This window comes from Festucalex cinctus, chromosome 17, assembly GCF_051991245.1.
Source record: "Festucalex cinctus isolate MCC-2025b chromosome 17, RoL_Fcin_1.0, whole genome shotgun sequence".
Classification (NCBI taxonomy): Eukaryota; Metazoa; Chordata; class Actinopteri; order Syngnathiformes; family Syngnathidae; genus Festucalex; species Festucalex cinctus.
This window is the reverse complement of record NC_135427.1, coordinates 4785448-4809540: the sequence shown is the minus strand read 5'-3', so window position 1 is coordinate 4809540 and position 24093 is coordinate 4785448. Positions and strand designations below refer to the sequence as shown.

The following is a 24093-nucleotide window of genomic DNA, read 5'->3' as shown; positions in this document are numbered from 1 at the left end:
TGTGTAATGATGTCAATACATCTGATTGATGTCACAAGCCTGACAGCTGTCAAAAGTTCTTTGATGCGCACGTGTTGATGGACGGCTGAGCATGCGGCCCCATGACCTTGATGGCGGGGGTCTTGACCTTGGAAGCCATTAGAAGTGTCAGCTGTGCGCACTAAATGAGTTTGTTTATATCGTTAGGGAGGGAAGTTTGGCTCTCTGTGGCATCATGTGCAGCAGTCCCAAATGTGCTAACGCTAACGTGCTAAAGGTGAAAATGAGCTCGCATTACACAAATGATCCGCGCCCCGGGGCTATTCCCGCGGCGGCGATGGCAAGCAGATGGCGGCAAGACCCCCGGATATTGTGCGCAATTTACATTTCATGAGCCTTAATTGAGTCTGCTGATCTTCTGACCCTCTCGCTTAGAAAGACCCGCATGCACTGGCTAAGCTAATTTAGTGCCACGGTGCAAGCAGCGATCGATGATGTCGCAATTTCTGTTTGTAGCACTATTTGACAATATTTGGGTAGACTATGTTTAAAACAATTGCAATTACAAATTTGATTTTAGTGGGGGGGGATCTGAGATTTTATTTTGAGGCCATTTTGTCCAGATCTAATATGAAGATGTATAAAAAATAAATCCTATTGGTAGTGTTCCAATCATTAATTGCAGCTATTTTAGTTGGCATCTAACTTTGTCTTTTATTACAAAATGACTTTTTTTTTCAGGGCTTTAATTAATATCATTATTAATGAAAAGTCATGACCATGACACTGGTGCCAAATGAGACACGATTAACAGACTAATTCAAAGGCAGACCAGTCGCACATCCAGACCAGATTAATCGATCACGTGTCAAGTTAATGATGTGGGGACAATTGAGTGCGGCAAAAAAAAAAGAAAAAAAGATGCTTGCATCCCTTATGTGAATTGAATTGTAATGCTGCCAATTTTCCACCTGGGGGCAGTGCGTGTTCGAAATATTGTGTTGTAATAGTGTTGTGTGAGTCTTGTTGCACTATGCAACTGTAGTCACCAGATGGCAATGTTGTAGAGGGTTAGTTTTTTTTTTTTTTTTGGTCAAGCATTTAAATATGTGATATCAGTATTAGTGAGTATTCTTATATTGGTTGTGCATACCAGAAAACATAAAAAGTCAAGCATCAGAACAGAAAAAGATAAATTGCAACATTTGGTGTGAAAATGCCATTAAAACAACATCAAACTCAAGATATATTGATATTTTATATTCAGATCATTTATAAAAAATGAAAGCAAAAAATGTTTTTGGGTGGTCAGAGAGGTCCTCTTTATTGGTTACGCTATAAGTCACAGTTAGCTTTGGTAACATGGCGAACGCTACACACGCGTGTAAACATGAGACAAACAGGCACACGTAAAGCACACGCGGCAAAATGGCCGGGCAGTCGTCATCAGAGCGTGACGTCTCTTCTAACTGGACCCACACTAGACATTATACAATATATGTATATATGCAAGGTGGTTGCCGCTTAGTGCTTGATAGTGCTGGCAGCTTTGTTGTACAGTATATGATCAGCTCACAGATTAATACAATGCAAATTGTTCAAAATTAGCTTTTATTTTCATGTTTGCAGCCCTGCTAATGTAGTGTGTGTGTGTGTGTGTTGTTGTGTATGTGAATGTGTAGTGACATCAGTTTATTCCCACATGCATCAAGTAATTAGTGCTTCAGTCCCTTTTCTCGGCGGAATACATCAGTGCTAGCTAGTTAATCATGACTCCTTTTCTTTTCAATGGAGGCGTGTGCATGTTTTTGTTACGCACAACTTAACGACACGATGTCGTCGTGCGGTCGAGTTCAAGTATGCGTACAGCCGCGTCGCGCTCTTCTCTGCCAACTTGGCCTCGTTTGCATCTAATTTGCATACGTGGTTAACAGTCATAAATACAAAGTGGTATCGCCGCTCTGGAAAAAGAACAAAAACGAAAGAACAGGCAAAAAACGAGAACAAAGCTGCGAAGCGCAAGCTGCAGAGTATATCATATTATCATGTTATTGTACTGTACTATTCTACTTAATACTGATAGTCCAAATGACTTGAATGGATTGAAATCCGATGTCCACCGACTGACCCACGAGTGGCGTGATGGAAGAGGAATGATAAATATTTAGAATAGAATAATAGCACCATATTTTGTTTTTGTTGAAAGGAAATATAAAAAGCTCACACGTAGAAAAAAAAAAAAAAGGACCAGATCTATCACTTATTGTTGTTATATTCTGGCTTGCATACCACTCTTGTTTTTTAAACACACAAAACAACTGGCTAATCCTTCTAGCTTGTTTTTAAACATGCACTTTGGTTAATGTACTCTTCTGTTAATCCTTTGGCAAAAGAACAAAACAACAACAAAAAAACGCGGAGGCACTTAATCAAGCTAACCAAGCTCACGTGACAGAGCAACACAAAAACTATGTACATGTATGTAAAAGTGTTACATTATAAATAGGTTTTAAACCATAGATACTATATACATCTTGAAAACGGAGATGCGGTTGGTTTGCTCGGGGGGGGGGGCGTCGGCAAGTGGCGGCGTAGCTGAAGGGGGGAGATGACGTCAGTGCGGTGTCGGGGATGGCGGCGGCGCTCATTCTCGCTTCCTCAAGATGACGTAGATGAGGCCGCTGATCAGTGCCAAGGGGAAGGCCACCCACGCCAGGATGTAGGAGTAACCAAACTCGTCCGTCGCTGGCACCCACTCCGGACTCATCACTGTGTAGATGATGGCGCCGCTCATCACAAACAAACCTGGGGAAGGTAGGCAGAAAGGTTTATTTAAAAAAAAAAAAAAAAAAGACATCCAATTTGGCACGGTCTTTTGGGTATGCCCAAGACCCTGGAACAGATTTATCCTAAACCTAGGTCTGCCTTTGCTGTCTTTAAATGGGTCAACTTGCTACGTGTCTCCAAAAGCAGTTGGGCAGTGTAGATTCTCCTGGATACCTCCCTGACAGGGTGTTACAGGCACATGCCAAAACCCTGGGGCAGATCTAGGACTAGATCTAAGTCAGAACCCAGCCTCTGCATCTGCAACATTTGGAGGTCACTCGTCAACCTGTGTAAACCATGCAGGGTGTCAGACTGGACTGTCTAGACTTAGATGCCCCCTGGACAACTCCCTGACTTGGTATTCTGGGCATGTACAACCGAGAATAGATCCTGGGGCAGATTTAGTACTAGTTACAGGACCTTGATTGGCCACCTAGCCTGTGTGGTCCACAAAGGGTAGTAGTTGTAGTATCCAGGCTCTCCTTTAGACGGTCCTTATATGCCTCCATGGCGGTGTGATCTAACCATGTTCAGTTTAGACTAGACCAGGGATGGCCAAACTCGGTCCTCAAGATCCGGATACACGATTAGCTCATTAGCAAGTTCTGCATAAGCTTGCTAATGATTCTGTTGATTAGAATCAGCTTGTGTTGGAAGAGGGAAATCTCGAAAACCTGCAGGACGCCGGCCCTCGAGAACCGAGTTTGCCCACCCCTGGACTAGACCATGGGGTAGACCTAGTTGCCACAGTTTCTAGGTTGAACACCAGTAATCAGTCAATGGAGACAGCAATTTGGTCAGTACTTTAAAAAGCAGTTGGATGGTCTAGGTGTAGGATGGTCAAGGTGTACTGGGCATGGGCGACAAGGACTAGACCTAAGACATGATGCGTGGACTAGATAAAAGGTAAAAGCCTCATTATAGCTGGGAGAAGACCTAGGCTACGTAGTCTACAAAGGTGCAGATTTGGTAAGCATTTAAGAAAAACAGTTGGATGGTGTCGGACAGGGGCGGGCAAACGTGGTCATCGAGGGCTGGAGTCCTGCGGCTTTCGGGGGTTTCACTCTTCCCGCCCAAGCTGATTTCAATCAACAAGATGGTTATCGGCCTTATGCCGAACTTGCTGATGAACTGATCATAGATCAGCTGTGTTGGAAAAGGGAAACATCCAAAACCTGCAGGGCTCCGGCCCTCAACGGCCGAGTTTGCCACCTCCCTTTGATGCCTTCTGGAAATTTCTGATGAGGGATTCTGGGCATGTCCAACCAGGACAAGACCATGGGAGAAAAGCTAGGACAGACGAATGTCAGACTGAGGACCTTGGTGTGAAGTCTGTAGTTGTAGTCGTGCATTGAGGTTTGCTGTTTAACACTAGTGTTACTAGTGTCATGACAATTTCCAAATCCCCAGTAGAGTGCCCCAATCTCTTTTAGTGTCTAATATCCTACAAAAGTTGTTGGGTTAATTGGGTTGATTAGCCTTTGTGAGAAGTGAAGAACTGCCAGCTTGGTAGTTCTTGGTAGTTGGTTGTGTACCGGTGTTGTACTCACTGGCAAGGATCTGGAAGGTTCCGGTGATAAAGAAGCGTCCGCCCTTCTGCAGAGTAAAGAGCTGGCAGAAGAAGAGGAAGAGCGCCAGGCAGCTGAAGATGATGGACAGGATCATGAGGGCCTGGACTGCCTGGATCCACTCTGGACATAAAACAGCAAGAGGAGACGTAATCAATAACAGGCTAGTCACCGGAGACGGCAGTGGAATAAACGCCCGTCATTAAAGCTGTAACGAGGGCGGCGAGCAAACAATGGTGGGGGGGAAGCTGTCCAGAGCATGTTTTCTTCAGGGAGCTTGTAATGGATCCATAATGATGCTACTAGCCAGGGTATCTTGTTCTTTAACCCCCCCTCCCCCCAGCATCTATCCCTTGCATCAGGACCGACGACTAAACATCGATCTAAACACGCCGAGACCTCCAAGGCCAAAACACTGGAGTCCATTAACCCATTATCAGCCTGGCATGCTCGGAATTTCTCAGACTTCCAAATGGGCCACAGCATAAAGTATGGAACACATTCTATCCAATATCTAATGCACGGTTCTTCAAACTATCTTCTGTTTTGTACTCGAAAGAGCTCTCATTATGTTGCCATGCGGTGTCTGTTGTACTAGTGCCTATAGTTCCCAATAGTGCTACGACGTAACTGTCTACTAGCTCTCACACACATTTGGTTTATTGTGGTCAAGGCAGAATTTTCCTTTCATTGGTCTAATATTTTGACAATATCTAACAAATTGATGTACAGTACATACCCTGCCAATGCCACTAAGTCATCAAACTTCGCCGCAGAAACGAAAGTGTTTTGCAATCACCATAGCTGTCTTGTGTATATAATTCACTGTTCTGTTGAATGACTCTGGGAAATGGCCAAAATGACTGTAAGCTAAATTGGAAGACTTCCCATGCCTTTTCAGGAATGATGGGCATCTCTGCCAAATTTTGAGTTCCTAAATGAAACTTTACTATTTCACAATTTTGTGCCATCCATCTGAATCTGACTAGAAGGGCTGTAAACTTGATAGCAATTACACAAAATCTCGAGGGCAAGTTCTCCTTTGAAGTACACTAAATGTACCATCAAGTAAACAAAACGGAATCTAGGCATGGGTTTGTCTCAAGTTAAAATGGCCGACTTCCTGTGTTTTCTTGAGGACCCATATACAGTAGAAATTCAAATAAAATCAAATTAGGCTATACAATGACAATGTTGTGTTTTTGCTTTCTAAACAAAGCATGCTGTGTTTATCTATGTGTGTGTAGTGGACCGCTTCCTGTCGAGCGAAATGGATGAGATAAGCGAGGAAAGCCGACACGCTCGGACTATTAGCGGCGCACTGGCCATCTTGCCGCACTGTGGCCGCCACCCCGCTGCTGTGGGATTTAGTTTTTGCAAATGTTATGTAATCCCGCAGGCTGATAAGATGATAGCTGGCCGGAATGTTCCGTCCGTTGGCCTTTAAATACGGATGCTACGCCGGCGAGCCTTTTTCCTTCCTTGACTGTCAACACGGGACGTTTACCCTCCCGGTGTCATAAAAACACACAAATCAATCATGCTGCTGAGCATCACTCTGATGCCAAACAGGAAAATAACAGTTGATAAGCGATATTGGTGGTGGTTCTTAGTGTTTAATTATTTATTTATTTATTTATTTATTTTGGGTCACTCTGCTAGCTTATGTGTTAGCGTTACTAACAACGCATACAACAACAAAAGCTTCAACATCGCTCTGAGTTTATTTTTCTGAAATGATGCTAGCATTAGCCTAATAATGTGACATATGACCATACAGGCAAAACTTCAGGACATTTCTCGCTTTGTTGTGACGCTAGTTGGCTACATGTTAGCATTGCTAACATCACATATTTTAACAAAAATTCAAACATCCACCTCAAACTCCACCTCTTTTGACAATGTAGCCTTCGGGAGATTTTCTTGTTGCATCACAGAGCTAGGTGGCTAACTGTTAGCATCGCTAACGCCGGTCTCTGACTTTTACTTTCCAGAATAAATTCTATGAAGTCATTTTTCCTGGGTGAGAAGGCGCCGTGCATAGCCTACGTGAGTCTTAGCATGTGACCGACGTGCCCTCACTGCCTACTCCCCAACATGCTTGTCTCCATAGCGATCAGAAACATCAAATTATCTCAATTCGGGTTTGTAGTGTTAGAGTGGGGAAAAACAACTTGATTACTCAGCAGACAATCACGTCTGGTGATGCCCTGGCTGCCTTATCTTCACTGTCATCTGCCACACACACACCTGCTTAAATAAACACAGTGTGTCATCGGGCACCGTGCAAGCAAATCAAACAAACTACTGGGCCAGTCCAGTTTGGCTCATTCTGGACCGGTGACATCATTGGCAAAAAAACGCAAACAAACATGCACTACACGTTCTAAAGTTGCCACAAAATACCCTCCACTCAAATGTTGTCACACACACATGCTATATAAATCTCTTATAGATTGCAGCTGCTGCCTCCCTAAATTGTCATGCTAGACGCTGCAAGCTAAGATGGGACACGGTGCTCTGACACTGGGCGTGACCCGTCATCGGCATCGGCATGAGCGGCACAAACTCGCACTCACACACACACACACACACACACACAGGCATGCTTTAAATACTCCTCCGCAACCCCACCCACACGCACATGCATCCCAAATGGCCGGTCACTATGCCGTTTCTGCACACGGGACCTCAATATAGACATCACGCCACCGACTATTTATACAAGCGGCAGGCCTTTCCAGTGGCCGCTGGCGCATTCTCTCCCTTAGATGGCGCCAGAGGGGCAACCCTGACACGCCCTCACAATCGGCAAGTCATCCTGCACTGTCCTCCATCGGTCGCAAAACACTTTTAATAATGTCCTCCATAACATGGTCACTGCTACTGACAGTCATGATGAGAATATTAATCATAATGCCAGTGTGGGTTTCTGAGATGTTGTCACAAATAATAAGAATGAAAGTCATCCACAGCATGGTCACCCCATACTATTGAGAATTAATAATAAGGATCATTTCATAACACGCGTTGCACTGATGTCACTGCAGGACATCAAGAAGTCATCCAAAGCGCTGCCACTCCTCTGTTATCATTTGATTCGTGTCATTTTGTCATACTACATAAATCCTTCATAGGTTGTCTTTGAAAGTCCTTCGCGGTTCTGGAAATGCTTTATTATTAATCATCACATTAATAATGTCATAAACAATAATATCAAGAACCATGCTAAAAACCATTAATCATATTGCATAAGTCCTGCACTGGCACTCCTAGTGGGGATTATTTTATTAAGATTACAATTGCACCACTAATAGTATCGAACATGTCAATATTATTAATGGCAATAGCATTGACTGAATAATAATGCTGATAATGTCCCCCTTTGCATTTCCATATGGCAACAATTGCAATGTCATTTCACGAATCCTACATGGGGTACTGCATTACTTCATGATCAAAATAATATCAGTAACCAACTAATAATGTCTATCATTGCAATTAATCATTTCATATTAATGCCAGTAATAACCCTGTTAGTAATTAACATTGACATCATAGGTCCTCCATTGCACTTTCACTGCTACCATCAGCTGTCATATGTGCATATTGTCAATAACAAGTATTAATAGTCATATCAATAATCCTAATGCTCATAATCATGTCAATGGGGGTGGGTTCCTCCATTGCACTTGGTCTGTCACTCATGATTATGAATCCTGCTAATAATCCATGATGTGAAATGAAGGTGACTGACCTCCAGTGGAGGCGCCATCGCAACGGTAGCCGCCATTGACGATGGAGCAATTGGTCCACAGGTCCGAGGTGCCGATGTCACTCGAGGTCCACACCTGTGGACCAAAAAAAAAAAAAAAAGATAGGAATCATAACTCAGGTGACACTTTTATTGTTTACATTAAGACAAACCCCGTTCAATGGGCAAAAGCGGGACTTACGCTGACTATGGTGGAGACGAAGAGGAGCACCAGAGCGGCGACGTGCAGGAGGACGATGCCCAGGAGAAGCAGCAGCATCTTTGCGAGAGAAGAGTCTGGAGCAAGACGGGGAAGAAAAAGAAGAAGAAGAAGAGTAGGAGGAGGAAGAAGTGGAATCAGAGCGTGTATGTGTGCGCGCGCGTGCGCGCGCGTTAACGTGCGCGCAGCCTAGCGGGACATGGGTGTGTCACTGCAGCATACTCGGGACAAGCGCTCCCACTTTTAACGCACCGAATTCAAGCCATCACGCTGCGTCAAGTGTCACCTTTTAACAGCATTTACACGCTAAACCTCACATGCAGCTATTTTTAATCGTCTTAAATCATGTCAGGCATAGCCAGCTTTAAAGCACAAAGTCCATTGAAAATGCACTTTTTGAAATCAACACAGGACGTTGTACTTACTTGGAGAAGCGTGTATTCACGGCGGGTGCGTGAGGGGGGAAAAAAAGCGGTGCAGTAATAAGAAGTTGTTTTGTCCAAACAAGGAGCCTGAGGAGAAGTTGCGGGTGTTGTCCTGAAGCTGCTGTGTGCGTGTGTGTGACAGCGCGACTGACAGCCGGCCGCCTCTTATAAAGTGTCTCATTATGGAAGAGACAAGACACGCCCAGGCGGCCCGGCCTCCCTCATCCAGACGCACGCTGCGTAATGGCGCGCCGTTGCCTTGGTTACCAGCCTGTGTGTACGTGTGCGTCATCACTGTTTTGCTTTAGTAGTAGAAGGCGCATGCTTTACAAGACATTTTTGAACTTTTTAAATTGAAAACTAATAATAATAGATGCAATGTTAACAATAGTTATTTAAAAAACACTCAATTGAATGAAGCTAATTCATTCATTCACTATTTGGAAGTAAATTACACTTTATGAAGTGCAGGTTGAGGGTTTGAGCCTCTGACCATTTTGCTTGAGCAAGATGTAGAAATTCTTCTGATGCTGCATCATTAGAAGGTGAATGCGCACAGCATTCAAGCACTTTTTGGAGCTAGCATCTATCTTGGAAGTAGATTTTTAGGAAACCACCATACCCGAGGGGGAAAAAAACAATCAAACACCCATCGAAATGTATTGGAAGATTGATTTTGTAAACCAAAAAAATGCTAACAAACATTTAATATACGGTTCAAATATGTGAATCCTTGGATGCTGAACAACAAGTATGTGTGTGTGGGGGGGGGGGTCGACTGTATAGTAATATAATGTTCCGATGATGGCTGCGAGCTGGGGGGCTCCTTCCTTGACATTGCTTGTGGTTTCCATAGCAACAGGAAACAAACATCTATGCTTGTGTTACGATCCCCGTGACTCACGGCCTGTGTGCACGTACATGCTACGCGAGCTAGCATCTCTGTAGGGCTCTCCCCTCTGTTTGATATGACTCAGTCTTCTGTCGCCACTCTGTGTGTAAAAATATCCGCCCGGGTTGCTCATAGCGATGCAACGAGCGGAACTCCAGGAAATGTACAAGGGGCGGTCAAAGCTGTAAATATCGCCAAATATTTGCTGTCGTGGATCCTCAGCCGACAGAGTTCCTCATAAAGACAGGAAGCGGCCTGCGTGCGTCATGGCGTGCGCTTCCTGTCGCCGCTAGTAACTAAAAACGCACACACTGCGCTCATTTTAGCAGCCAAGACGTGTCGACATCAACTCTCCATCTCACTGGTGTCAAGATGGAGGCAGGCACGAGTCTTAAAGTGGCCGCCGATGGAGTGCTTAGCAAGCCCTCTGATAGCTCAATGAGCCGATGGGAGAGTGGCGAGAGAGCGAGCTTCCTCTCGGTAGTAAAGTACACACCGCTGCCGCCTCTCGTTAAATGTTTTCCATCCCTTATATGTTCATGTTTGCGCAGACATGACATAGTGGACGGCCTTTGCTGCTAGAGAGCTGCAAATGTTCGAGGGATGCATGAGGATGTGCTTTGATTCTTCGATATAGGCTGGCCAGGGTGATTAGAGGGAAGCCCTTGAGGGGATGCGGGATGGGGCGGTCCAGATTGAGTTTGGCACCTGTGCTGTGCTGTAAGAAAGGACTCTGAGCAGCACAACGGTGTCCAAAAAGTCAGAAAATGTAGCAAGAATGTAGACAACCTGTAGCTAGCTTTAGCATCAATGCTAAGTAAACTGATTTTATATATTTATCACACAGCGACTTAATCATTTATAAGCTGGCAGAGTGGCATCTAAGTATTGGGCACGCTTTGCCCGCCATATTGATTGTCTTTAATATAAAATCAATCGAGGTCTTTGCGGTCTGAGCCAACTGAGTCGTAGTAGTAGCACATTCAAAATGAGTAGTTATTGATTGGCATACTTTACCATTAGAAATACGTTTAGTTCTTGCTTTGGCATGGGGCTTAAGAAGGGCGAAGTCAACCTAACTCTTATACTGCCACACGTTAGGGGGAAAAAAAAAAAACAACCCACAGTGCCATTTCACTGATTACGAGCATTCATCATATTCCATCACATTTCATTGTAATTCCATACAGCAACAGCCCATTGAAAAGAGACATAATGGCTGCTGGCCATAGTTAGGTGGTGTTTTTGATTCCATAACCCATTGACCAGGCAGCGCTGCACTTAGACGTTGCTCCGTCCATTTAAGAAGGAAAAAAAAAACATAGATAACGTCATTTCACATTTATAGCAGCATACATCGTGATTTTACTAATCGTTATTAAATTTTTTGGCAGTCAAAGAGTTACTGGTACTGTTTTTAGACTTGTGGGGCTGCATAGAACATTATTGGTAAGAATTTTTTATTTTTTTTTTTTGAGTGGTGGGTTTGACTTCCCCTATAAGTCTAGCTGGAGTAGTGGTCCAGCTATTTCACTGTTGACTTTGAACAGGAAATTGAGAAGGGGGGTCGGGGTGGGGATTGGACAACAGATGGACTTGTTTGTTTTGACCTGTCGTCACATTTTAATCAGACCAGACCAAACGCGACGAGTGCAGATGCGTGTTAGTGCACAAATCACCATGACCAGCTGTTTTTTTTTTTTTTTTTTTTTAAACAAATTTAGTCATACACATCTGCTGTAGGCCTATTACATGCTTCTAATTTGGTAGCTATCCGATAAACTCTAGGACTAGTTTATCTTTGTCGGACATGGTCAAAACTGGCCCTAAAATGGTCACTCTAATGACATTTGGTCAACCTCCTGTACATTTGACAGCAAAGTTTAAGAATTTTCTTACGTGTCTAGTTATAACCAATTGCACCCTGAAGTAAAACTGGCTTTAGGGTCTAAATAAAAACCAAACAAACAGGTGTCAACTGCAGTGGTTTGTAGTCTAGCGTCCTCCGTCTGTCTGGTATACTTTGTTCAAATCTGCTAGCCATTGGACAAAACCTCTTGGTTGTGTTTGAAAGAATCCTGGAAATAGAGAAGATAACCCAAAAATGGCTGCTTAAAAAAAACAAACAAAAAAAACAGTGGACTTCCTATGTCTGTTTCAGCAATGGCTCTTCAGGCTTGTTTGTGGGTCGACAATGCCAAAACTAATGAATGCTCTACCACATTATATTGGCTTCGTGGGCAGGATTTTCATAGAATTGTTGGTGACATTTTGAGCAGAAGTCGACTTCTTCCAAGTGTAAGGCCGTTGGGATGGGAAACCGCAGGGTGCTTATCTTCTGGTCTTAAGACTTCCTCGCCCCATCAGTTTTTTTTTTTTTTCAGTAACGTTCAGCAGCCTCTTGAGAGGCTCCTTCCAAAGCTGTGGCTGCGCTCCAACAGCCACAGGAAGTTCCCATGAACATTCCCAATGCTTGGCCGGAGTGTGACGCGAACAACCGCGGAGACCACAAGGGAGGTCCCTGTCACATGCTAACAGCTAACATCCTCGTTGCACGACTTGATGTGTATTTTGATGTGCATGACTTACTGTACTGTACTTTTGGATTTCGCCTTATTCTGCAAGTTTTAAATATTGTGTGAAAGTTCAGAAAAAGCAAATGTGACCAGTAAAGAATTTGGCGATGGTTTGAAGCTAGCAAAGAATTTTTTGCTAGCTTCAAACCATCGCCAAATTCTTTACTGGTTTAAATTCTTGCAACTATCCTTAGTTGTGCTTCTCTGGGAACAATTGACTTGAGTAATACTTCAGAATAAGTGAATCTGACATGATTCAATTTTATTTATTCATCTATTTATTTATTCTTGAACGCAGGCTCCATTAGTAATTGCTGAGGGGAAAAAAATCGTACCCGGGCGACTCACTCACTTTCCCTCTCGAGTCTCTATGTCGTTGGAATGTCACGGTGCAAAATAACACGCGGCTGTTAAAAATAACCCGCCAATATGTTTGGAGCGTCGCGAGGATTCCAGCGTACATTCCTTATGTTTGGGGGATGGGAGACCCTGGTTGAGAGTGGGGGGATGCCAAAGAGGAGTGCCTATTTGCGTCCCAGCTAAAAGGAGACAGACACAAGAACTTTCTCCAGAATTCTCCCTGTACATTTTGCGAGGTTGGGGAGGGGTATTCTGCACCAGTCTGCTCCGCGCAGACTTTTGTGGACTTGACTTTCTGACCCCACGTTTTTTAGAGTTGGTATATACTGTTCATAGCTGCTGTGGTTGTGGGGGGCCAAATATTTGCTCGATACCTCTTGGACTGCCATGATAGGCTGAGCTTGACTCAGTCCACAAATTTGTCAGTGTCGGTTAGCATGAAAGCCTTCTCCCAAGAGCCCATTTGATATTCCTGACTGTGGAATGTTGTTGAGTGTATATGTACACATAGCTCTCTTAAACACGCACACACGTTTGAGGGCGCCATGTAGCTCCTGGTGTTGTGAGTCAAACTTGATGCTGTTTGCACAGCATGGTAACAGTGGGGCTGTAAAACATTACACCCCAAAGCAAAGTGCAAGTGGCACACAAATACAAAAGCGCAACACAAACGCGCACTCATAGTGTTATCAGCTTTATAAGTGCAGTCACTCCCACCGGTGTCACAAACGGCAAAAAAACTGCACTGCAATCACGCCAGCGTGTTAAGATTTGTGCCTGCTCATCTATTGATTTTAAAAGCATTAGTATGCCGCTGCTGTCCGCAAACCTGCCCCCAGGCTTGGGGTGGTGGTGGTAGCAACTCGATCACGCCGTGGTTTGGGGCCATTGCGGTGTCGAGCTTAAAGTGCTGAGTCATCGTAAAAATGTTGATAAAGACCGTCAGTGACCGTCTTGTGTGGGTGCGTGTGTGTGCATGTCGGCTTTGGCCATGAGTTGACACTTGGGTCAGATTAAGATGACAAATGTGAAAGAGTTGTCACAGAGTTCCGTGTGCGTGTTTTTCCTCAAAGACGATAAAATGTAGGTTGGGATACCTGACACATAATGGCGGCGTCATTTCTTGATAAACTCTAAGGTAACAAACACCAAACTGTGCATCTTGAATGCAGCGTTTGCACTAATAACAATTTCCTTCCATAGTGTGAAAGCAGTCACAAGATGAAAGCATTTAAATAATTTAATGGGGTTGAGTTTATTGCCACTGCACAATTCACAACAGAGGGAGAGAGAATGGGAAGCCTGACGGGCCACCAAAAGCGGTGCCCTGATTTTTCAGATGAAACAGAAAATTTATTTGTATTTTTATAGACTACATGATGATACTTTTAATACAATTGTTGTGCTGTATTAAACTGAATCAAACTTATTATTGATGAATGATTCTAAATACAGTACTTTATGCTGGCAAAAACAATGCAAACAGCACATAACAGGATTGTCACTTTTTTCAAATTCAACTGTAAATTGTGCAGCATGTTTTCTCTTAGTACCCTCAAGGAGTTTGTTGCCACGGCGACAATAGAAGCTGAACTCCTTTAAAAAGATACTAACAGTGCGTAATCACATTGTCATCGATTCGGACGTGGCAAAAACTCAGCTGTGCATCTTACTCAGGAGTCTGTGCTTGGTTGCCATGGCAACGGCAGAAGCTGAAAGTGGAAGTTGTGAAATTGGTTTTGATTTGGCAGAAGTCACAGAAAATACACGTATAGGTGCAATGCTGCAGAGTAAAAGTCACGTTTTCTTAACAAATATTATACTTTGTTGACAAATTCAAATACAACAAACATCAAAGTGTGTCTAGTTTGTGACATTAGCAATTTGTGACATTAGAACTTGCTTTAAGAATATCTGACTTGCACATATGTTTAATTTCAGTAATATCATGAAAAGTTGGAAATGTGAAGCCTTAAAGATAGTGTCAAGATTCAGTTGCCTTGGCAACAACAGAAATGTTGTTTATGACAGTCTGGAAACATACACAAAACAGTCAACAGTCACATGTTTTGTTCTCATTCATTTTAAACTCGTATCGTTCACGTGTATCCTGTGAGCCGCGGCACACTGGGGAAGGTCTTGCGTATGCTCATGCACTTCTCCTGGTCCAGGAAGAGCGAGTTGGCCTTGATGGAGAGGTCGTGTTCCAGCGTCACTTTGGCCCTCAGCAGGGACTGCAGGCTGCCCTCGGCCTCCCGCAGCCTCTCCTGCAGCTTGCGGATGGTACCCTCGATCTCCCGAACCTCCTCCACCAGCCTGGGAACGGGTTGATTACAAACCAAAAACCGTTTCCCTGCTGAGTGTCTTGATACCTGTGGTGTGGGTTGTCCCTGCAGAGCTCCACGTTGGGTCGGCGGGTGCGCTCCTCCAGTCGGGTCTGGGCCACCTTCAGTGGGCTCTCTTTGTCCCGAAGGGCCTTCTTCAGGGACTCGATCAGCATCTCCGTCTGGAAGATCTCCTGCAGGGTCTAAGCGAGGTCAACGCAAATGAGATTAGTAGCTAACAACAAAGCGCTCCAGTGTGCGTGGCCTGGGAAAAGCCACTTGGATGTGTTCAGATGATATTTGAGCTCTAATTTTGGAAAATGTGTCTAATGATGGACGCTGTTTGGCTTCTTTTCTAAAGGCAGGTGTTTGTCTTTACAAAATTGTCTTGAAGTATTGGAATGCTTTTACATTTGAGGGCGGTGCTGTGACTCAGTGGCAGAGTGGTCGCTGCCCAGAGGTTGTGGGTTTGATCCCATGCCAATTAGGGATGCAATGATATCCAAACGTCACGATACAATATTATCATGATATGATGGTCACGATGCGATAATTATCACGATACTGTGGGGAGGTTGCCGATAAAAAAAAAAGTCTCAATATTGTTTAAAAAAAAAAAAGCGCTCATACCAAAAGAAACAACACAATATTGTGTTTTTGTACATTACAGCAATGAAAAATATAAAAATATGTAAATATGAGAGAGAGAGAGAGAGAGAGAGAGAGAGAGAAATACAATTAATTAATTAAATAAGAAATTAATAAATACAATGAATTGAGTTCCTCCACATATTGACTCTGTTCACAAGCATATTTCGTTCCCCTTCATCTGACCATTATCGTGGCTTTTAAACATAGATGGCCAAAACATGCCTTGTGAAAATTAAATTGCACTAAAAAACTTGCCACCAGAGGGTGCTAGGACTGCACAAATGGAAATCCACCCGACTTTTTTTTTTTTTTTTTAAACAGATGTGCTGCTTTTAATATCGTGACATGATGATGACGATATATTATGGCAGTTTTAATATCGCGATATCACGATATTGCTGTTATCGTTACATCCCTAATGCCAATGCGACAACATGGAAGTAGCCCTGAGCAAGATACTGAACTACTGGTTGCTCCTGATGCTGTGTCATCAGTAGGTGAATGAGAAGTCAAATGTAAAGTGCTTTGAGGGCCTTGTAAGGTGGAAATGTGCTATATAAATGAAGTGCCATTTACCATGTATTACCTAACTTGACCCTCGACCACGAATAACATAATGGAAAATATACTGATGAACTTTCAAAATGGTTTTTAGGTTGAACAGGCAGCCTTCTAAAAACACAAATGATCCAACAATCAGTTGCGACGACATGGACCTTGGCGAGGTGCGCCTGCAGGCTGTTTCTGGCGTCGGCCGTCTGCGCCACCCTGCTGGTGAAGGACACGTTGACGTTGTTGAATTGACTCCACATTTCGCCGGAGGTCATGCTGAGCAGCGCCTCGATCTCGTCGCGCAGTTTGCGCGAGGCGGCGCGCTGGCCCTGCGAGCGCAGCACGTTGTTGTCGGTGAACTTGGACCACGACTCTGGCAGGGAGACCCTTGGGGGCAAAATAAGTGGGACACAAGTGCCATGTTGACACAATCGGGGTAAACGGTTTTGATTGATTGACGCCTACGAGGGGTCGAGTTGTTCGATGCCGCGGAAGTAGCCGATGCCGTCCGATGTGTTCCTCAGGTGATGGCAGCGGTTGTCTATCCTCTGCGCCGTCACTTTGTCGCTTAGGTCTCGTTCCAGCTCGTGCTGTGCCTCGCGGTTCAACCTGTTCAGTTGCCCAGATAAACCGACAAATACCAAAACAACACGATTGCGCTTCTGTTCCATCTGCCATGATGAGACTCACGCCAGCTGGGCTGTGGCTCTCTCCAGATGTTGCCTGATTCTAGTCTGACAGGATTTTATCACCTCCACTTCCTGTTTGAATCAATACTTTTGTCATTGCAGTTTATTACTTAATTTGATTTCTTTTCTCACCTTGTTCAGGTCCTTCTCGACGTCGTCATGGACCAGGTCGATGGCCATGCGCTTCTCCCGGTGGTACAGGCATTCCTGGGTGACCTGGCGAAAAGGTAGACTGCATTGATGCTAACGTTCTGCTTGGATGGTGAGCAAACAATATTCATGTCATGTTTAAAGCATGTTCAAAGACAGACAGACACTCCAAACAAGGGTCTGTTAGTCAGCACATTTTCCTGCTATCAGCTCATGCGCCTTGCAGTGCTAATAATCAGAATTGTTTATGGTGGAGATTGAAGAAATTGTCAACTAATTTCTGGATGCTCATGATTGTTTTATGCTGCCTTCATGTGGTATTGAAATTATGGTAAACGCCACATGCAGAGTATGAAAATTGCATGCGGACACCCCCTCATGTCGAATTTTCAAGTTTCAAAATGGCAGAGAGGGCGCTGAAGGAGTTGTGAATGGTGAGAAATTTTAACACTTATAAAGGCAACAACTCATTATTTGCCATAATTGTTTGGTTTCACGGGGAAAGACGACATCATCTGCCCTGTGTATTTTGTTGCTACAACATGAACAGAACACAGCTGCAGTGAGGAGTTACTGAGTGGCAAGGTTCATCTTTCAATTCAAGTAGCCGCACGCTCTGTTGACAGGTTAGCATGTCTTAATGCTTGTGGCTAACTTAGTGTGGCAGTTTTTATGTCGAACCAGGTCAAGTTTGCTGAAAATTTGTGTTCTTTCTGCAAGTCCATAAATTGTGACAAGATGCTGCCAAAGCCCCGTGGTATGAGGAATGCAGTAATTGGTGTCAAGGAACTGCTGAATTGAGACATTGACCCCAACTGTATAATCATGGTACGGCAATTACAAATTTGAGGAGGATGAGGAGTTAAGATGGGTTGTTAGCATATATGATGACCTTGAAATGATGTTAACAGATCATAGTTTGATAGTAGCAAGTGTTTTTTTTTTTTTTTTTTTTTTTTTTACATTTACTGGCTTTCTCTCTCTGTTCTCTGGCAGTGCTTACATAAAATATACATGGCAAGGCAGCATTGCGACAGAAATGATGGGCAATTTTGGATGATTAGTGTAGTTGGCACATCTTGGCTGTGCTATGTCGTCTTCTGTTGCTTTGCAAATGACGGAATAGACGGTCTTGAGTATTTGAGCTTTTGAGTGTCATAAACAATAAACAAACAATCTCATACTCGAGGTGTCATTGGATCTCCAACGTCATTGTTTGTCAACCCTCACCTGAAGGGGCCGCTCGGTTTCCGCCAAGGCCCTCTCCAGCCGCCTCTTGACCTCAGCCAGCGCTGCGGTCTCTCCGACCACGTTGTCCACCTCGTGACTCAGCTCCGAGCGCCAGAAGGCGATGTCGTTGAGGCGCTCGCCGATCTTCTTGCTGGTGTTCTCCTGCGTGCGGCGCGTCAGCTGCTCCTTGTCCTGGATCAGACGCATCGTGTCGCGCCGGAGCCGCTCGGCGCTGTTGCGGGATGCCTCCGACTGGCGGCAGTTGCCCTGGTTGGACTTGAACCAGTCGTCCGGCGTGTAGCGGGCGCTCAGCGCGCTGCGGGTGGACGGGTAGAACGTGGTGTCTGCGCGGATGAGATCAGGGATGGCTTGCTGCAAAGTGGGGACGGTGCCGTTGTTTCTGTAGTAGCTGCTGCTTCTCCACTGGTTGGCGCTGTGGCTGGCGGGCTGTGTGTTTCGGTAGCTGGATGCCATGGTGGTGATGGCGGGGAGGAAGTGGCCGGTCTTGGGCCGAACATATGAGGCGGTCAGCTCCATTGCCTCCAAATCTACTTGAAGATGTACTTCCTTTAGCGGCAAAACTTGAAGCTTGTGTTTCTCTGTGCCACTCACCTGCAAATGAGCTCAAGTCCTCCACAAGGTGATGGCACATGCATAATACATCAACGTATTCTAAGTGCAAGTCATTCATTGGCTGGGCCAGCCAATGGCAGCGCCAAGTGGCCTGTCCAAGATTTCTGTTGACACAATGCTGGTTGCCGCGGGTTACAATTGCCCTCCCCACTGAGCCGTGTTCATGCTGAGCAGGTGCTTTTACTTTGTAAATAAAAGAAGCCGAAGAGCCGCACAGTATAAAAAATGTATTCACAATACAATGGCATTGCTGTTGGAACATCAGGTGAAAATTGGAATTCAATCAAGCACAATTTTTGAGTTACTTTATTTTGAGGTAATAGGAAAAAAATCATTAAAATTGAGCCATTTGTGTTGTGGAATGCCAACCTCAATTAAAAGTCGAAAGAGTAATTTACAGTAGAAATATATTTTATACAGGAAAGTCTTAATTTAAATATGAGTAGTACAACTTTTTTTATATTAGACTGCTGTTTTAATTAAATAAAAAATAAATATTTGTATTTATTAATTAGCACTCAAATTGTTGTGCTTACATCATAGAAAGCTAGGCTATATTCTATTGAATTGTTTTGTAGTTTCATTTTTAGAGTAATGGTAACTTCAATAAAGAAGCCAGGCTAGGCGAAAAGCCATCTTGTTTCTTTTTTGCTGTTTTTACATTTAACATCATCGAGCAGGAATGTCATTTTTTGAGTACATTTTTTTTATGTTAATTCAATTACCATTTACAGCTGAAATCCTTAAGTTAGCGACTGCAAGCTAGGCTAAAGCGCATAGAGAGATCATTTGTTTCAAATCAAATTGTGTTTTTAATTGTTTGATTGAGTACATGCTTATATTTAACCTCCTATTACCAAATCAGCTACCACGAGCTGGGCTAGGCGCAAAGCCAGATGGGTATTTTTGTGATTGTAAGTAGCTACAGTCATATATTGAATTCTCATTTTGGTGGTGCAGTCTGAATTCGCCTTTTATTGAGGAAATGCTGGTACTGCATGTAAATGTATTATTCTGTAGCTGAAATTATGGTCATTGTATAGAGGAAACAGAAATAGCTGCGACAAGCTAAGCTTTGGTGCATTGCTGGAGTGAAAATGATTTATTCTGATTTAATGCTGCAGAAAACTAGTGCAACTTCTTATTTAAAAATTTCAATCAAATGGTTGTATGGTGTATTTAATCAAATTGGCTACATCAAGTTCGAAGCTATGATCATAGTCAGGTTCTTGATTTTTTTTTTTTTTTTTTTTTTTTTTTTTTTTTTTTTTTTGTCGGGAGGAATCTCTGACTTTTTAAAAGAAATATTTTCGCCTTAAATGGGACGACAAGCAATCTGAGCTGGCAAGCAAGCGCCGAGCTGTCAGTTTGGATTACACTCACCTGTTGAATAATTGATGCGGCAGGAAGAGGACACACAATCGTAATCTGTGTTGAGTTACACGTCTGTGTTTGAAAACGAGGATCATTTACAGGAATGTCTACTTGAGAGCTTTTGTAGTGTAGGTGCTGAAAAAAATGGGAACCTGTAAAGTACCTTTTATATGGAGCAAAAATTTTGAACGGTTATGGGTTAACATGGAAAATTATGTTGAAATGTAATTTTACATTACAATATTTTGCTAATAGAATTGGCTAATACTATGAAGTTTCTTTATGTACTTAATTTAATAATACTGGGAATTCCTACTCTGCATTTAACTTAATTGCCCCAAATTAACTACTCTGATTCTTGTGTATCAATTTGTATTTTTCTCTGCATAAAACCAGAAAACCAAATGCTGGTTTTCGTGCAAGCTATAGCTTGCTTTAAGTGCAGGCAGTTCAGTGTTTTTAGGGTGGATGGGTGAGGCATGATGTTGACCAATTTGAGGTACCGTAGTCATCATGAGCTCATTTTTGTCAACAAAAATTGCAAACACGGTTGCTTGTATTTAGAATGCGTAACATGGTAAGGCCAAAGAAATCTTCCCACATACACACTCGCCTGTCCAGCTGTGAACTCACCAGATATAAATAAACCTCCTTCCAAAGAAAGCAGAAATGAGACAGTGGAAAAGAGGTTGTCGGATTTAAGAAAAGTGTTACAGCTGTGTGCATTTGTGCAACCAGTGCACAAATGTAATCATGCTACATGATTCCTGTGAGTTGTGTGCGGTGTTGGTGTTTTTCCTCACATAGCATTAAAACGAAACAATCTCCAATTACTGTAGGTAACCCCAAAGAACATTACTTTTTTTTTTTCCAAAAAAATTGAAAGTTATAGCACTAAAAACATGAGAAATGAGAAAAGGTCTGCTAGCTATTTGCACTATCACGCTAACTAGTGTGGCTTGCGGAGCATGTACCAAGTGAGTCAGTAACTAACTACCTAACTAAATAAATGTCCCAGAATCATATGTTCGAGTCAGGACAGTGAAAGCTCCCCCGCAATGGCTGTGGCCTCTCCTCCGCTCTGCTGTGCTTGACACAGTGCCTCCGATGGAATGTGATGACCACGGAGTGGACAAAGCCCACCATTCATGGCCACTCGGCCCACTCTGGATGCCTGCAACTGGGAACCTTGATTTCATCGCCAGGGGCATAGGCGACAGGAGAGGCTTGAGTCCGCCCCGGTGTCATTCATTCTGGAGCATCAAATACATGGCTCGAATTGTTAAAGACGACTGAAAGACTTTTTAAACGACACAGTTGGCCGTCTACTTCCTGTCGAGAGCATCCAGCGCGGAAACACAATAGAGTCTGCGCTGTTGCCGTGCGACCAGCTCTGTTAGTGGCCGCTCCATTGCCGTGTGACATCTATACTCTTGCTGGGTGTCATTAACATGCCTACAGTTGTTTATACAGTACATAGTAGTGTTCATTCTGTTAATAAAATGCAAAAACATGTTTTTTTGTCAACACACCTTTTTCAGTGGATTAAAACCCCAATTAAAAAATTTATTGTTAACTCATTCACTCCCAGCCATTTTCATGTTCTATTGCGATAAAAACATGGAACCTACCAAAAGAAAAATGTCCCTTCTTTCATCAGGGAAAAAAAAAAAAAAAAAAAAAAAAAGTATGGTATTTTTTTTAATCTGTTTTTATGTTTTGTAGCAATTAGCATTAGAATTAGCTAAGTTTCATCATTATTCACATACCTGTTGAAAATACTGGGAAAAAGAGCTTGTTGCAGCTTTTTTTTTTTTTTTTTTTTAATAACTACCATCAGTTTAAGCAACCACTTCAGGTCAGAAACTGCATAAAAGCCTTCATACAAAAACTCTAGCAGATAAAAACCTAAAAAAAAAACAACGTATAAATACGTTTTGGGGAGTGAATGAGTTAATGAAGGCGAGATTAATAAATATGTTGTCTTGAAATAAAATGCTAGATTTATAGTTGACTAAAAATGGACTAAATAAAATGGGATGAAGTTGAGTGGCAACGGCAAAACCTAACCAATGTGATTGAAACTGAGACAAAATTTTAAAATGTCTTATAAAATTAACACTAGTACTTAGATTTGGTTCAAATTTGAAAGTGGTTGGACCGATGCCCAAAGAGGAGAGCGAAAAACTCAGACTAGTTTGGAATAGTTGAAATGGACTAAAAATGGTTGCATTAAAGCAAAAATGGCAGACTTCTGCTTTGTTGATGACGTGAGTACTTGGACTTTATTGTGTGTTGCAAAAAGGAGCGTTTGTCTGACTTCGTCTGGTGTCTAAGTGCGTTTGTGGTTATCCAATTGCCGGGAGGGAGTTCTGGGGCAATGTTAAAACTACAACCTAGAGGATTCAACTGTGGATCAAGCACTGTATCAGAAGTCCAGCTGTGCAGCTTCTGTCGCGCATGTACCAATAGAAACATCTTAGTGCGGAGAGGACATTGGCCTCCAGTGACTATAAAAGGGGCACTGAGGCGATGGCAGCAGCCAGCGGAAGGCTCCAGTAGGTGATTGAAAGCGGCGAGGAACAAAACAAGTGAGGCGAAAGAGTTATGACGGAGGAGATTCTCACCTGAGCGTGGCCAGTTGCTGTGCAACCGTTGGTGCTAACCCAGCTAGCACAAACTGCAGTCGGGGTCTCTATGTGAACGCCATCCCTCCGAGTTATTGTCAGAATTGACTGGCTGCTTTTTTTTCACACTCCTCCTTGGCGGAATTAGAAAAATCCAGGTCCGGAAAGTAAAAACCTTGCCATAGTTTGCCTTTAGCCCCTTGTGCTAGCTAGCCAGATCCCTAGCGGAAATTTTTATTTAGTTTTAGTTAGTCTTTTGACTAAAATTAACTCATTCACTCCCAAAAACGTATTTATACGTTTTTTTAGGTTTTTGTTTGCTAGAGTTTTTGTATGAAGGCTTTTATGCAGTTTCTGACCTGAAGTGGTTGCTTAAAGCGATGGTAGTTATTACAAAAAAAAAAAATGGCCAGCAGGTGGCAGCAAAGTATAAGAGATCAACCAGGTCCATGTTGCAACAAGCTCCTTTTCCCAGTATTTTCAACAGGTTTGTGAATAATGATGAAACTTAGCTAATTCTAATGCTAATTGCTACAAAACATAAAAACAGATAAAAAATATGCCGTACTTTGTTTTTGTTTTTTTCCCCCTGATGAAAGAAGAGACATTTTTCTTTTGGTAGGTTCCATGTTTTTATAGCAATAGAACATGAAAATGGCTGGGAGTGAATGAGTTAATTAAAGTTTCAGTCATCTGATTGCATTTTAGTTTTAGTCCAATTTTAGTTGACGAAATTGACAGTGTAGTTGTCTTCATCATACATTTCTACTTTTATACAGGAAAAAATGATAACACACCAATTTGTAACTGCAGTTTTAACATGCAAGACACATTTAATACAAAGGTAACTTGTTTCAATGAAACATGTTGAACTGACAATATAACTGTTTAAAAAAAAAAAGTGCATAATTGCCTGAGATTAATCTTACAGTTGTGCAATGAATTTAAACACGTTTGAACATTGAAGTGCAGTAAACATTGAACAGTTTTTGAGTGGTTCTTTTTTCCCAACTCATGTTTCATTCCTTCTGATTGGATTTTGTGAATTTTTGCCACTGTTGTTTTTCTTTTTCTTTTTTTTCTTTTTTTTAAATTGTCAGTCAATTTTAGTTATTGTTATAGTTTCAATGAATGCTATTATATTTGAGTTTTTGTCTCATTTTGGCGCAAAAGTCAAGCTGTGGCAGTGTTTTTACTTTCTGGACCTGGATTTGTCACCCTTGCCGGAATAGCTGTACATATGTGACACGAACATTTGGCCTT

General features: G+C 42.8%; 2 protein-coding genes and 1 long non-coding RNA gene across 4 annotated transcripts in view; 1 reads left to right on the top strand and 2 right to left on the bottom strand.

Moving 5' to 3' along the window:
* Positions 1–17045, top strand: part of LOC144005344 (uncharacterized) — a 73518-nt gene extending 56473 nt beyond the window's left edge. For both annotated transcript variants that reach the window (XR_013279540.1, XR_013279539.1), the window contains one exon: positions 16958–17045. This is a non-coding gene — a long non-coding RNA (uncharacterized LOC144005344). The remainder of the gene's footprint in view (positions 1–16957) is intronic.
* Positions 1283–8965, bottom strand: pmp22b (peripheral myelin protein 22b). The gene is made up of 5 exons (XM_077503467.1): positions 8773–8965; positions 8330–8424; positions 8131–8224; positions 4356–4496; positions 1283–2784 (listed from the first exon to the last, which is right to left on the bottom strand). Exons 2-5 carry the CDS (start codon positions 8405–8407, stop codon positions 2624–2626), a joined length of 474 nt encoding a protein of 157 aa, XP_077359593.1. The 5' UTR covers positions 8408–8424; positions 8773–8965; the 3' UTR covers positions 1283–2623.
* On the bottom strand, positions 14377–18783 carry tekt3 (tektin 3). The gene is made up of 7 exons (XM_077503468.1): positions 18197–18783; positions 16949–17032; positions 16818–16888; positions 16593–16736; positions 16292–16514; positions 14973–15127; positions 14377–14916 (listed from the first exon to the last, which is right to left on the bottom strand). Exons 1-7 carry the CDS (start codon positions 18731–18733, stop codon positions 14700–14702), a joined length of 1431 nt encoding a protein of 476 aa, XP_077359594.1. The 5' UTR covers positions 18734–18783; the 3' UTR covers positions 14377–14699.
* Positions 18784–24093: the final 5310 nt, after the last annotated feature.

Excerpts from the sequence above, each read along its gene's own strand:
- pmp22b (XM_077503467.1), bottom strand. The coding sequence starts at position 8,407 with ATGCTGCTGCTTCTCCTGGGCATCGTCCTCCTGCACGTCGCCGCTCTG. Across the intron at positions 4,497-8,130 it reads CGATGGCGCCTCCACTGGAG|AGTGGATCCAGGCAGTCCAG; the intron begins GTCAGTCACCTT and ends TTTTATGTCCAG. Across the intron at positions 2,785-4,355 it reads AACCTTCCAGATCCTTGCCA|GTTTGTTTGTGATGAGCGGC; the intron begins GTGAGTACAACA and ends TACCTTCCCCAG.
- tekt3 (XM_077503468.1), bottom strand. The coding sequence starts at position 18,733 with ATGGAGCTGACCGCCTCATATGTTCGGCCCAAGACCGGCCACTTCCTC. Across the intron at positions 16,737-16,817 it reads AGAGCCACAGCCCAGCTGGC|GTTGAACCGCGAGGCACAGC; the intron begins GTGAGTCTCATC and ends GCAACTGAACAG. Across the intron at positions 14,917-14,972 it reads AGGGACAACCCACACCACAG|GCTGGTGGAGGAGGTTCGGG; the intron begins GTATCAAGACAC and ends ACCCGTTCCCAG.